This window comes from Staurois parvus, unplaced genomic scaffold, assembly GCF_062004578.1.
Source record: "Staurois parvus isolate SC_StPar_1 unplaced genomic scaffold, SC_StPar_1.0 ptg001357l, whole genome shotgun sequence".
In the NCBI taxonomy this organism is placed as follows: Eukaryota; Metazoa; Chordata; class Amphibia; order Anura; family Ranidae; genus Staurois; species Staurois parvus.
In genome coordinates, this window is record NW_028319153.1 from 572,756 (window position 1) to 588,476 (window position 15,721).

Here is a 15,721-nt window from a genome sequence, read left to right on the forward strand (position 1 = left end):
GCTGTATTTGCACACAGACTGCTCTAGGCAACGCCCACATGTGATGCTGAGCCGCCATAATAAAAAAAAAAAAAAAAAAAACCAACAGTGAAAGGGGCGAGCATGTGACATCAGCACTTCCTAGCTGTAACCGTTTTATGAGCAGAACAAACTGCAATCGTTCATTTCTTACAGGTTTACTGTAGTGAGCATGCTCAGTGACTTGAAGCTTGTTCAGCGTGAAAAGGGAAAAGTCGTCGTAAAAATAGATCCTGGTTTATAGACGGCTTTAATCTGAGAGTGTGTGCCCAGGCCGCTCCTTACAGATCTGCACTAATAAAATGGAGAGCGTGTCCTCCCACACACGAGGAGGAGGGCTGCGAAGACGCCTGACACCTTCCCTGTGTGATACACTTCTACAATAGAAACCGTTTACATCTCACTCTTCTATATAGAACCCTTGTCATGGTATAGACCAGGGGTCTGCAACCTTTAAGACATAAAGAGCCACTTGGACCCGTTTCCGAGAGGGAAAAAAAGACTGGGAGCCGCAAAACCATTGCAACATTTAAAACAAATCCGACACTGCATATATTGCAAAAAGCGCTCTGGTCATGAAGGGGGTTTAAGGGCTCAGTAAGCAAAGGGTTAACCAGGGCCACAGTGTATCGTCATAATCACAATCATAGCCTTAGGTCAGTGGTGGGCAACCTTTTTTTCAACTGAGCCAAATCTCGCCAAAACCACGATTGAAATTTATTTTGAGAGCCACATTTTTAAAACTGAAAATACATCCCCCATATAGTAATTCATCCCCCATAGTAATTCATCCCCCATATAGTAATTCATCCCCCATAGTAATTCATCCCCCATATAGTAATTCATCCCCCATAGTAATTCATCCCATATAGTAATTCATTCCCCATATAGTAATTCATCCCTCATATAGTAATTCATCCCCCATAGTAATTCATCCCCCATATAGTAATTCATCCCCCATATAGTAATTCATCCCCCATATAGTAATTCATCCCCCATAGTAATTCATCTCCCATATAGTAATTCATCCCCCATAGTAATTCATCCCCCATATAGTAATTCATCCCCCATAGTAATTCATCCCCCATATAGTAATTCATCCCCCATAGTAATTCATCCCTCATATAGTAATACATCCCCCATATAGTAATTCATCCCCCATATAGTAATACATCCCCCATATAGTAATTCATCCCCCATATAGTAATTAATCCCCCATAGTAATTCATCCCCCATATAGTAATTAATCCCCCATAGTAATTCATCCCCCATAGAGTAATTCATCCCTCATATAGTAATTCATCCCCCATAGTAATTCATCCCCCATATAGTAATTCATCCCCCATAGTAATTCATCCCCCATAGTAATTCATCCCCCATATAGTAATTCATCCCCCATAGTAATTCATCCCCCATATAGTAATTCATCCCCCATATAGTAATTCATCCCCCATATAGTAATTCATCCCCCATAGTAATTCATCCCCCATAGAGTAATTCATCCCCCATATAGTAATTCATCCCCCCTATAGTAATTCATCCCCCATATTAAGTCCCCAAGTCCCCCCTGTGTCAATTCACTTACCTTTGCTCCGCGCGTTCCTCTCGCCGTGTTCCCGCGCCGTTCCGGTGTAGCATGAAAATCTGTCTCCTATGAGGATCTGTCCTCCTCGACGTATCTGCGCATGTGCCAGTTTCAGGCATTAGCAGGCGATCGGCGATCTCCGGCACATGCGCAGATACGTCAAGGGGGACATCCTCATAGGAGACAGATTTTCATGCTACACCGGTCTTCAGGGCGGACTGTGAGCAGAGCCTAGTGGGAGCCTAGCTCCGCGGGCCGGATTAAAAGGTCCGCCGGGCCGTAGTTTGCCCATTGCTGCCCTATTGCCTGTCACCTGGTGAGCAGTGTGCTCCGGAGCCGCAGCCAAGGTGAAAAAGAGCCGCATGCGGCTCTGGAGCCGCGGGTTGCCGACACCCGGTATAGACCAGGGGTAAGAACAAAGAGAGGGCGCACAGGCCTAGTGCATTACCATAAAAAATGTTTAATAAAAAATAAAGTAGGTGTTGTACTCACAAACGACAATATAGTGAAGGCACATCATAAAAGAACAGCTGGGTCAACACCGCGCTGAGTAACAGTCCGCAATAGGGAGTGTAGACATCCAAAAGGCTGACGCGTTTCGAGGACTTGCCTCTTCCCTGAACTTTACAAAGGGACAGTTTACTGTGGGGGCTGGATTGTGGCAAGTGGGGGTAGAAAATGTCCCGAGCCCAGCATCAATGAGAATAAACATGGAGTCAGTGGGAGTCAGTCAGTGATTGGACACAGCTGATCACGACCGAGCCGACATCTTCGGCTCTTTCCGTTGATCGGTGATCCGCTGTATATAAGGGACACAGCGCACCGCCGACCGCTGCGCACTCCCGGAGCCGCGCACGCGCGGTTAGAATGAGAAACGAGAGAACCGCCTTGTGCCCGTCATTGTACTATATGGCGGGCGGGAGCTGTGCTCAGCTCCTACACATAGTACTCCAGTTGATGCTTTTATTCCAGCCCCAGGTCCAATCGCTAACTCCTGTAGACTTCACCTCCGCAACATCTCCAAGATACGTCCGTTCCTAACCCCGGAAACCACTAAGCAACTCATTCACTCCCTTATTATTTCACAACTCGATTACTGTAACTCCCTCCTCATCGGCTTACCTCACCACAGGCTATCCCCGCTTCAGTCCATCTTGAATGCTGCGGCCAGACTCATCCACCTCACAAACCGCTCCGTATCCGCCACCCCTCTCTGCCAATCCCTCCACTGGCTTCCGATTGCGCAACGCATAAAATTCAAATTGCTAACATTGACGTACAAAGCTGTTCATAACACTGCCCCAAACTACATCACCGATCTGGTATCCAAATACCACCCAAAACATACTCCCCGCTCCTCACAAGACCTCCTACTCTCTAGTTCCCTGGTCTCCTCCTCCCATGCCCACCTCCAGGACTTCTCCAGGTCTTCCCCCATCCTCTGGAACTCCCTGCCCCAATCCATCAGACTATCACCTACTCTCCTCACCTTTAGGCGCACCCTGAAAACCTCTCTCTTCAGGGAAGCCTACCCCGCCCTCAGTGAACTCCTACACTCTTCCTACCACTCCATCCCTCCCAGTTATTTCCTAATGTACCACTCTCCCCTCCCTCCTAGATTGTAAGCTCCAAGGGGCAGGGCCCTTGAACCCCTCGTGTATTGAATCGTATTGTTACTGTACTGTCTCCCATTATAATGTAAAGTGCTGAGCAAACTCTTGGCGCTATATAAATCCTGTATAATAATAATATTACATAGTTAGTCTGGCTGAAAAAAGACTTTTATTAGCAAATTAGAAAGTGCTGGATGTTCCAGGGCATCTCATGGGCTGACAACACTCTCTCTGTGGCACCAAAAATGGTTGTCAGCTCTGCCCAGTTATCTGAAATCCCAAGGAGTGTTCTCAGTCCTGCTTGAGCTTTCACAATGTGGCCTACAAAACATCCCCCTTACATTATGGAGATAAGAAGGGAAGGTGTTCTGTAGTCTAGTATACGAGAACTCATTGCCCAAGTGTGCATGTTAACAGTCATCCAGTCTATTAAACCAAGTAAGATATACAGCTTACCGTAGGAGACACATGGCCAGCCATGTCGCCTTCTGCTCCTTCTACTTTTTGGCCAAAGAGCAAGAGAAAATCTGCAGTCTATGTGAAGATCGGAGCGACGTCCAACAATGGACAATTCTCACTGAAGCCTGGAGAGAGAAACCACAAAGAAAATGTCGTAATTAAATTGTCCTACAACAAGTAAAATGCCTGCAAGTTCACTTACAAGAGTCAGGTACAGGGGCGGACCGACAACTCATGGGGCCCCCGGGCAATAGGGGATCATGGGGCCCATGTGTCTTCGCCCACACTCAAGCCTATGAATGGTACCAAGGGCATCTCATGGGGCCCCCTACTGACCACAGACCCTCAGAAAGGTCAGTCCGCCCCTGGTCAGGTATTGGGTGGGTAAAAGCGTTGCCATGGGTTAGGTTGTGAGTCAAGGCCAGGGGCGGACTGACCATTCGAGCACTTGGGCAGTGCCCGAGTGCCCGGGGTCAGTAGGGGGCCCCATGAAATGCCTTTTATAGGCGTGGGTGTGTTTTGAGTGTGGGCAAGGACAAAAGTGACCCTATGATCCCCTATTGCCCGGGGGCCCCATGAGTTGTCAGTCCGCCCCTAGTCAAGGCCCAGTTAGATTGGCCATACATGGCTCTAATTTCAGCCAATTGGTCAAACTTCAAACCATGGGGGACCCTGTAAAAAAACTTCAAAATTGAAGGAGCCAGATGGAAAATGTATGCAGATGGATCACAGTCTCCGCTCTAATTCTTCCCAAAGGTGTTCTATGGGGTTGAGGTCAGGACTCTGTGCAGGACAGTCAAGTTCCTCCACCCCAAACTGGCTCCTCCATGTCTTTATGGACCTTGCTTTGTGCACTGGTGTGCAGTCATGTTGGAACAGGAAGGGGCCATCCCCAAACTCTTCCCACAAAGTTGGGAGCATGAAATTGTCCAAAATGTCGCCTTAAGAGTTCCCTTCACTGGAACTAGGGGGCCAAGCCCAACCCCTGAAAAACAACCCCACACCATAATCCCCCCTCCACCAATCTTTACACTTGGCACAATGCAGTCAGGCAAGTACCGTTCTTCTGGTAACCGCCAAACCCAGACACGTCCATCGGATTGCCATAGAGAAACGTGAATGGTCACTCCAGAGAACACGCCTCCAATGGCGTCCAGTGGCGGCGTGCTTTACACCACGGCGCCCGACGCTTTGCATTGCACTTGGTGATGTAAGGCTTGGGTGTGTGTGTGTGTTTGACAAGTCCCATATTTCCCTGCACTATATGGGTGGAGGGGTTTCATTTGAGGATGGGGGAATCAACTGACTTCTCTTGTTCAATACACAAGAAAAAGAAATCTAAGTGTGCATGGCTAAAAGAGAACTCCACTTTCATTGACAGGTGGCCTCCTAGATGTATCTGTCAATGCTCCAATCCTCACCACCACATTTGTGAGGCTGAACAAAGCCATTTATGCCAGCCCCCCCCCCCCCCCATTCTAGAATACATCCTGCTACTATTTCAGCCCTGAGATGGAATTCTGCAATGCAATTACTGAACTCCTGCAGATACAATTGGAGAAGCCGGGTCCAAGAACAGAGGTGACATATATCCCGACACTCATTCACAATGCATTTTCATGGAGGCATGGTGTCTGTTCACACATAGGAGGGGGAACGTGTGAATTCTGCTTAGCATGCAACTCCAGAAAATGAACAGAAGTGAAACTTTCACTGAACGTAATAAGAAACTTTCCTTGGATGCGGTTTTGTCTTTTATGAGAACATTTTAAAAAATTCCTTTTTTTGGCTTGTTATAATGAAGATGCTCATGACTGCTGCCTCTCCCTCTGGGGCAGATGAGCCCATACATGTTTCCCATATGCCAAGGTGGACTAGGAAAAAATGGAGCCCCGGGAAAGGAAGCAGCTTTGACTGACAGTGATGCCTGCTCATCGCCTCTTAGTCACCTCTAAAAAGCAATCGGATTGCAGATTGCTCTTCAGATAAGCGGTGGGTGTATCTGTGGCCCGAGGGCTGCCTGAAGCCTCTTGCTACATGATGTGCGGGCCTCAGCAGGATGCAGTGGGAACATTGAGGGTCCCAGCACCCTGTAGTGTGAACATTGAGGGTCTCGGCAGCCTGTAGTGGGAACATTGAGGGTCTCAGCAGCCTGTAGTGGGAACATTGAGGGTCTCAGCAGCCTGTAGTGAGAACATTGAGGGTCCCAGCACCCTGTAGTGGGAACATTGAGGGTCTCAGCAGCCTGTAGAGGGAACATTGAGGGTCTCAGCACCCTGCAGTGGGAACATTGAGGGTCTCAGCAGCCTGTAGTGGAAACATTGAGGGTCTCAGCAGCCTGTAGTGGGAACATTGAGGGTCTCAACAGTCTGTAGTGGGAACATTGAGGGTCCCAGCACCCTGTAGTGTAGTGTAGTGTATTGGGGGTCTCGGCAGCCTGTAGTGGAAACATTGAGGGTCTCGGCAGCCTGCAGTGGGAACATTGAGGGTCTCAGCAGCCTGTAGTGGGAACATTGAGGGTCTCAGCAGCCTGTAGTGGGAACATTGAGGGTCTCAGCAGCCTGCAGAGGGAACATTGAGGGTCTCGGCAGCCTGCAGTGGGAACATTGAGGGTCTCGGCAGCCTGTAGTGGGAACATTGAGGGTCTCGGTAGCCTGTAGTGGGAACATTGAGGGTCTCAGCAGCCTGTATTGGGAACATTGAGGGTCTCAGCAGCCTGAAGTGAGAACATTGAGGGTCTCAGCAGCCTGAAGTGAGAACATTGAGGGTCTCAGCAGCCTGAAGTGGGAATATAGAGGGTCTCGGCAGCCTGTAGTGGGAACATTGAGGGTCTCGGCAGCCTGTAGTGGGAACATTGAGGGTCTCGGCAGCCTGTAGTGGGAACATTGAGGGTCTCGGCAGCCTGTAGTGGGAACAGTGAGGGTCTCGGCATCCTACAGTGGGAACTATGAGGGTCTCGGCATCCTACAGTGGGAACTATGAGGGTCTCGGCATCCGACAGTGGGAACTATGAGGGTCTCGGCATCCGACAGTGGGAACTATGAGGGTCTCGGCAGCCTGCAGTGGGAACATTGATGGTCTCAGCAGCCTGTAGTGGAAACATTGAGGGTCTCGGCAGCCTGTAGTGGGAACATTGAGGGTCTCGGCAGCCTGTAGTGGGAACAGTGAGGGTCTCGGCATCCTACAGTGGGAACTATGAGGGTCTCGGCATCCTACAGTGGGAACTATGAGGGTCTCGGCATCCGACAGTGGGAACTATGAGGGTCTCGGCATCCGACAGTGGGAACTATGAGGGTCTCGGCATCCGACAGTGGGAACTATGAGGGTCTCGGCAGCCTGCAGTGGCAACATTGATGGTCTCAGCAGCCTGTAGTGGAAACATTGAGGGTCTCGGCAGCCTGTAGTGGGAACATTGAGGGTCTCAGCAGCCTGTAGTGGGAACATTGAGGGTCTCAGCAGCCTGCAGTGGGAACATTGAGGGTCTCGGCAGCCTGCAGTGGGAACATTGATTAGGGTAATAGCATTGATCTCTACCAGCCTCAGCCAACAATGTATCCTGTCCTCACTCTCTGACCCTCGTCTCCTCTATTAGGTCTGAGGTCTCTGACCATCCTCTCAAGCATTACATATAGGGATGCACCAATGTATCGGCCGAAAAGTGTTATCAGCATTTTGCCAATATGGGCAGCAAAGACGCACAAATTTACCAGCGGTTTTGCCGCAATCTTACCATGTGTAAGGTGCGTATTTCATAGGTCGTGTGACTTAAAGACCATATCAAACACCACAAAACCCCACACCAATGCAGTTTGCGCTTTGTCCATTTTGTAGCGCGCTTTGCGTTTTTGGACGCACATTTTTTTTTTCACTTTTTTGTGCGTTTTGCTGTTTGATATTTTTTTTCTGGACAGATTAAAATTGCATCAAGAACGCAATACATGCGCGTTTTTAATGGGTTTTTGATGCAGTTTGCGTTTTGCCTGTTTTGCAGTGAGTTTTTTTGTTCTTACATACACTTTTTTTGCTGCTTTTTTATACGTTTTTTGAATTTTTTTGGGGAGGGGCCAACTTGTTGTTGGGCAGGATAAAAACGCAAAACGTATTAAAAATGTGTGCATTTTTTAAGTGTTTTCAACGCACGGCCTGGTTCACACCAGTGCAGTTTGCATTTTATCCGCTTTGCATTTTTTACGCCTTTTTTTTTTACCAATTTTTAACACAGCAAGGGAAGCGCAACAGAGCAGTGTGAAGACATCGAATTTAAAAGGACACATTTTTCTTCTTTACTTGTGCCTTTTTTTTTTTTTTCTACGCAAAAGCGCTGCAAAAACTGCTCAGTGTGAAAGCAACCTACTGGGCGAAAACGTGCTGAAAATAAATTCATATTCATTTAAATTCATAATATTAATTAAAAAGTCGAATGTAATACAATTTTATATATATATGTATTTTATTTTTTATTAAACTGTATTTCGGTTTTCGCCCAAATGCATTCTGAATTTTCGGTTTCGGTCCAAGAATTTGCATTTCGGTGCCCCACTAATTACATACAGTTGTGTTCAAAATAATAGCAGTCAGACATCACTAACCGGATCAATCACTGTTTTTGGTAGAAATGATATTTCTACATGGCAAATAATTTCCTAGCAGGTGTAGTAGAGTAATAGAAATCCAACAGACCCAACAGTCATGACATGCATGCTGCTGATTCTGTGTCATTGAATCACTCATTGAAAGGGGCGTGTTCAAAATAATAGCAGTGTGGAGTTCTATTAGTGACGTCATTCATTCTTTGAAAAACAGGTGGCAATTATTGCCCTTATTTAAGGAAGGAAGGCAGCAAATGTTGGACATGCTGGTTACAGTGTATTTCTCTCTGAAATTCTGAGGAAAATGGGTCGTTGCAGACATTGTTCAGAAGAACAGCGTACCTTGATTAAAAAATTGATTGGAGAGAAGAAAACATAAAGAAGTGCAGAAAATGATCGGCTGCTCAGCTAAAATGATCACAAATGCTTTAAAATGGCAACCAAAACCTGAAAGACGTGGAAGAAAGCGAAAAACTACCATTGGAATGGATTGAAGAATAGCCAAAATGGCGCGGACTCAGCCAACAATCAGCTCCAGGAAGATGAAAGAAGGTGTGACGTTCCCTGTGAGGACTGTTACAATTAGAAGACGCCGATGTGAAGCCAAGCTATCTGCAAGAAGCCCCCGCAAAGTCCCACTGTTGGGAAAAAGACGTGCTGAAGAGGTTACAATCTGCCAAAGAGCACATTGACTGGCCTAAAGAGAAATGGCGCAACATTTTGTGGACTGATGGAAGTAAGATTGTTCTTTTTGGGTCTAGTGGGTGGAGACAGTTTGTCAGACGACCCCCAAACACTGAATTCAAGCCACAGTACACTGTGAAGACTGTGAAGCATGGTGGTGCAAGCATCATGATATGGGGATGTTTCTCATACTACGGTGTTGGGCCTATTTATCGCATACCAGGGATCATGGATCAGTTTGAATACATCAGAATACTTGAAGAGGTCATGCTGCCTTATGCTGAAGAGGAAATGCCCTTGAAATGGGTGTTCCAACAAGACAACGACCCCAAACACACCAGTAAACGTGCAACATCTTGGTTCCAGACCAACAAGATGGACGTTATGGAGTGGCCAGCCCAATCCCCGGATCTTCATCCAATAGAAAACTTGTGGGGTGACACCAAAAATGCCGTTTCTGAGGCAAAACCAAGAAATAGAGAAGAACTGTGGAATGTGGTCCAATCATCCTGGGCTGGAATACCTGATCACAGGGGCCAGAAGTTGGGTGACTCCATGCAACACAGATGTACAGCAGTTCTCAGAAACAGTGCGACTACAACCAAATATTCATGAAGTCATTCAAAGGAAAGCAAAATCTTCAAACATTTCTCAGTTTATATAGTGAATGTTTGAGTTTGTAAAGAAGAATACAAACACGGCCATTTTTTTGAACCGTCTAATATTCACTTTTCTTCAATTTTTTTAGAGGAACAACACAAATTTGATGTATTTTTCTTCATGTTTTGATTTGGAATAGAATGTGTCGTGTTCCCAATGCATTTGTGTGGATGGAAATAAAAGCTATTAGAAGGATTTTCAGCTTTATTCACTTTTTTGAACACAACTGTATATTGAAAATGACGTGACTTCGGGGGCCACATTTTCTTTAGAACATTACTTGACAAGCTCTGGTCTATCCCCAGCCTGGGGGTTTGTTTCTGGTAATGGTTGTCTGTCTCTCATGGAAGTGCTCCGGGTTGTGTTATGTGGTCAGTCTGGATACTAGCAGTGCCCAGGGGCTGCATGTTCTCCGGAGCTCCATCACATCCCCTCTTCCCATCTACCTGGTGAGTAGGTGGCTGGTTAGTGTGCTCCCTTCCTCTCTGAATCGCTTTGATGTGGTTAATCCCACTTTGAAATGACAGGACTCGTAAGAGCTCATTTTCAGCACAAAGGACGCACGGCATAATGCAACAAAGCAAAGGGCCAGGTCTTTGATGGGGATAACACATCAGAGGTTTGTTTCAATGGATTCCTACCTCCACGCACGGCAAACATTGCATGCTCACCAAACACTGCAGGTCACACAATGTGAGCTCTTTACGTGAACAAAAAAAACTGAAAAGTATTCTATGGGCATGCCTGCTCACACATGTACATGGGTATCCCTTAGTTTTTATAAACAACCCAGGAACCTGTAACCCCGGGTGACAACTGTACATGAAAGCAGAGCCATGGTCTTCCATTAAAAGGATATAAAGTGTTATTAACCCCTTCATGCCTGAGGGTAAAACAAATGTAAATGCCTAAGCACAATTCTGCAACGTTGACAGGTGATAATAAAACCGTCCATATCACACAACTACTTTGTACATCCAGGTGGATTATACCGCGATTTATTCAGGACAAACTGGGCTTTCATTTGGTGGTAAATGGAATTGGATATCTCCTGATTTTCTTTTATTATCAAAGGAAAACTGGCCCAAAATAGTAAAAAAAAAAAAAAAAAAAATTTTTTTTTTATTTAGATGTGTGTTTCTTGTTACGACTATAACCTACCACCAAAGAACAACCCAAAATAAATTCTCCAGCTCTTGGCGATCACAGCGATACCACATATGTGTATGTTATTTGTTGTTTGTACCCGTAGTACAGCCCAGAAACAATACTGCGCATTTTGTTTTTGTCTTTTTTTTTTTTTGTTTCCCTAAAACACACTGACACCAATTTTTTTTTTAATCCTGACCTTTGACCTTGACCCAAACACTAACTCTGGCACTGAACTAGATTAAACCTTGATCTAGGTATTTTTTTTACAAACATTTTTTTTTCTCTCTATTCCAGGAGTTAGAGAGATACAATGTATAATGGGATGTATATAATGATACAATGTATAATGGGATGTATATAATTATACAATGTATAATGGGATGTATATAATGATACAATGTATAATGGGATGTATATAATGATACAATGTATAATGGGATGTATATAATGATACAATGTATAATGGGATGTATATAATTATACAATGTATAATGGGATGTATATAATGATACAATGTATAATGGGGTGTATATAATGATACAATGTATAATGGGATGTATATAATGATACAATGTATAATGGGATGTATATAATGATACAATGTATAATAGGATGTATATAATGATACAATGTATAATGGGATGTATTTGATACAATGTATAATGGGATGTATATAATGATAAAATGTATAATGGGATGTATTTGATACAATGTATAATAGGATGTATATAATGATACAATGTATAATAGGATGTATATAATGATACAATGTATAATGGGATGTATTTGATACAATGTATAATGGGATGTATATAATGATAAAATGTATAATGGGATGTATATAATGATACAATGTATAATGGGATGTATATAATGATACAATGTATCTCTCTCCTCCATTCATAGAGAGAGAAAAAAACGGGCTGTACAGTGACTGATCACTGTGATAGCCAATCAGAGACTATCACAGCGATCATGTGACCCGGAATCGGGAGTCCCGGGTTCCGATCAATAGAACGGGACCCTCAGTGACACACCATGGTGACACTGTACTGCTAGGTTGACAGTATGTTAAAAAAAAAAAAAACACAAATAATAATATAAAAATATAAAATATCCTCCCACTTCCCTGCCTGTGCGTGCTCCCTGGGAGTGCGCGGCACCGCGATCTGGTGCCTGCTGTGTCCTCCGATCGCTGTGTGAGGTCCCAATCGTGATCACTGATTGGCCAATCAGTGACCACATGAATAGTAGTAAGCAAGATGTCACTTTCTGACATCATTGCTTACTACGTCTGAAATCTGTGAATGATCACAAAGGTCACATGGTACAAGGCTATTCACAACAGCCTTGTACCATGTGAGAAGCTGTGACCAATCACAGCTCACACAGTATTTCTTAATGGCTACAAGAATAGCCAGAGAGAAGGAGAAATTCTTGCTTTTATAGCCTTTATGGGTGTAAAAGCAATCAATGTAACAAAAAAAAATCTGCATCACCCCCCACAAGTAGTACAGTGTCACCATGGTGACCCTACTGCTAGGGTGACAGTATGTTAACAAAAAAAAATAATATAAAAAATAAAATAAAAATGTAAAAAAACCTTTTTTTTTTACTAAAAAGATAGCTGAATACATTTTGGCCAAGATTAATGATGAAAGATTATTTATTTGCAAAACTGTATAAGAAAAACACTTTTTTTCAAAAATGTTGCACCTTTTCATTTATATAGCAAAATAAAATAAAAATCCCAGCGGTGAATAAATACCACCAAAATAAAGTTTTATCTGTCTCAAAAAAAATGCTAAAAAATTCATATGGGTGCAGTGTTGCATGACCGCGCAATTATCATTCAAAGTGTGACTGCGCTGAAAGCTGAAAACTGGCCTGGACTGGAAGGGGGTGAAAGTGTCCGGACTGGAAGGGGGGGAAAGCGTCCGGACTGGAAGGGGGGGAAAGTGTCCGGACTGGAAAGGGGTGAAAGTGTCCGGACTGGAAGGGGGGGAAAGTGTCCGGATTGGAAGGGGGGGAAAGTGTCCGGACTGGAAGGGGGGGAAAGTGTCTGGATTGGAAAGTGGGGGAAAGTGTCTGGACTGGAAGGGGGGGAAAGTGTCGGGACTGGAAGGGGGTAAAATTGTCCGGACTGGAAGGGGGGGAAAGTGTCCGGACTGGAAGGGGGTGAAAGCGTCCGGACTGGAAGGGGGGGAAAGCGTCCGGACTGGAAGGGGGGGAAAGCGTCCGGACTGGAAGGGGGGGAAAGCGTCCGGACTGGAAGGGGGGGAAAGCGTCCGGACTGGAAGGGGGTGAAAGCGTCCGGACTGGAAGGGGGTGAAAGCGTCCGGACTGGAAGGGGGTGAAAGTGTCCGGACTGGAAGGGGGTGAAAGCGTCCGGACTGGAAGTGGGTAAAAGCGTCCGGACTGGAAGGGGGGTAAAAGCGTCCGGACTGGAAGGGGGGTAAAAGCGTCCGGACTGGAAGGGGGGGAAAGCGTCCGGACTGGAAGGGGGGGAAAGCGTCCGGACTGGAAGGGGGGGAAAGCGTCCGGACTGGAAGGGGGGGAAAGCGTCCGGACTGGAAGGGGGGGAAAGCGTCCGGACTGGAAGGGGGGGGAAAGCGTCCGGACTGGAAGGGGGGGAAAGCGTCCGGACTGGAAGGGGGTGAAAGTGTCCGGACTGGAAGTGGTTAAAAAAATAAATCTGCCTTTACAATGACTTTCATTTCCATGTTGCAGTGACTTCTTCGCTCTCGCAGTTCCTGAGGTCAGGGAGCAGTTTTCTGTACAGCTGCGAGGAAAGGATTTAAAGATTACAGTCGATTCCACAAATGTAATATCTCCGCTGGAAGTATCTGGATAGATCCGAAGCGGGATATTTAGGGTTTCCAGTGAAACAAAGGCGCCCATATCCAGGTCCAGTGTTTACCCTCCCCGCGTCTATTTGTGTTCTACACACGGATTGTTTGGTGTTCCCGGGTGGATCTTCTGCGGAGACACCAGAAATTACGGTCATTATTTTATTTTTGTTTTATTCACTAGAGGACATTTTCCTATTGAACGTCTTTCAGTCGATTATATTCTGCGGATGTAAATACAGACCAACAAATGACAAACACCTGGTGCCGGCCGAGACATCTGTCACCGAACTTCAACAATGGAAGCAAATCAATCGTCGGAGCCCCAGAGAAAGCCAAAGAGCGAATGTTCTCTGTGATTAAAGCCTAACTCCGCGTTTAATGTCCCTTTAACCACTTCAACCCCCTTCCTGCCCAGGAGAACTGCGCGGTCATGCAACACTGTATCCAAATGACATTTTTGTTGTTTTTTTTTAGACAGATAGAGCTTTCTTTTGGTGGTATGGGGATTTTATTTTTTGTTATTTTCTTAATTTCTGTAATAAAAATCTGCAATTAAGTAATATTCTGCTTCACTGACGGGCACTGATGAGGCTGAACTCATCCGCCACACACGCTACTGACCTCTGAACTCTGCCACACACACTACTGACCTCTGAACTCTGCCACACACACACTACTGACCTCTGAACTCTGCCACACACACACTACTGACCTCTGAACTCTGCCACACACACACTACTGACCTCTGAACTCTGCCACACGCTACTGACCTCTGAACTCTGCCACACGCACGCTACTGACCTCTGAACTCTGCCACACACACGCTACTGACCTCTGAACTCTGCCACACACACGCTACTGACCTCCGAACTCTGCCACACACGCTACTGACCTCTGAACTCTGCCACACGCTACTGACCTCTGAACTCTGCCACACGCTACTGACCTCTGAACTCTGCCACACGCTACTGACCTCCGAACTCTGCCACACACACGCTACTGACCTCCGAACTCTGCCACACACACACTACTGACCTCTGAACTCTGCCACACACACACTACTGACCTCCGAACTCTGCCACACGCTACTGACCTCCGAACTCTGCCACACGCTACTGACCTCCGAACTCTGCCACACGCTACTGACCTCCGAACTCTGCCACACACACGCTACTGACCTCCGAACTCTGCCACACACACACTACTGACCTCTGAACTCTGCCACACACACGCTACTGACCTCCGAACTCTGCCACACACACACTACTGACCTCTGAACTCTGCCACACACACTACTGACCTCCGAACTCTGCCACACACACGCTACTGACCTCTGAACTCTGCCACACACACGCTACTGACCTCTGAACTCTGCCACACACACGCTACTGACCTCCGAACTCTGCCACACACGCTACTGACCTCTGAACTCTGCCACACGCTACTGACCTCTGAACTCTGCCACACGCTACTGACCTCTGAACTCTGCCACACGCTACTGACCTCCGAACTCTGCCACACACACGCTACTGACCTCTGAACTCTGCCACACACACACTACTGACCTCTGAACTCTGCCACACACACACTACTGACCTCCGAACTCTGCCACACGCTACTGACCTCCGAACTCTGCCACACGCTACTGACCTCCGAACTCTGCCACACGCTACTGACCTCCGAACTCTGCCACACACACGCTACTGACCTCCGAACTCTGCCACACACACACTACTGACCTCTGAACTCTGCCACACACACACTACTGACCTCCGAACTCTGCCACACACACGCTACTGACCTCCGAACTCTGCCACACACACACTACTGACCTCTGAACTCTGCCACACACACGCTACTGACCTCCGAACTCTGCCACACACACGCTACTGACCTCCGAACTCTGCCACACACACTACTGACCTCCGAACTCTGCCACACACACGCTACTGACCTCTGAACTCTGCCACACACGCTACTGACCTCTGAACTCTGCCACACACACACTACTGACCTCTGAACTCTGCCACACACACGCTACTGACCTCTGAACTCTGCCACACACTATTGACCTCTGAACTCTGCCACACACACGCTACTGACCTCCGA

General features: G+C 46.4%; 1 protein-coding gene across 2 annotated transcripts in view; it reads right to left on the reverse strand.

Moving 5' to 3' along the window:
* Window positions 1–15,721, reverse strand: part of LOC149436416 (uncharacterized) — an 82,033-nt gene that overhangs the window by 58,218 nt on the left and 8,094 nt on the right. For both annotated transcript variants that reach the window (XR_016308291.1, XM_089661637.1), the window contains exon 2: window positions 3,673–3,800. Coding sequence is in view for 1 of the 2 variants with exons in the window: in XM_089661637.1 (XP_089517763.1) it covers window positions 3,673–3,696 (24 nt within the window). In the remaining variant the exon portion in view is untranslated. The remainder of the gene's footprint in view (window positions 1–3,672; window positions 3,801–15,721) is intronic.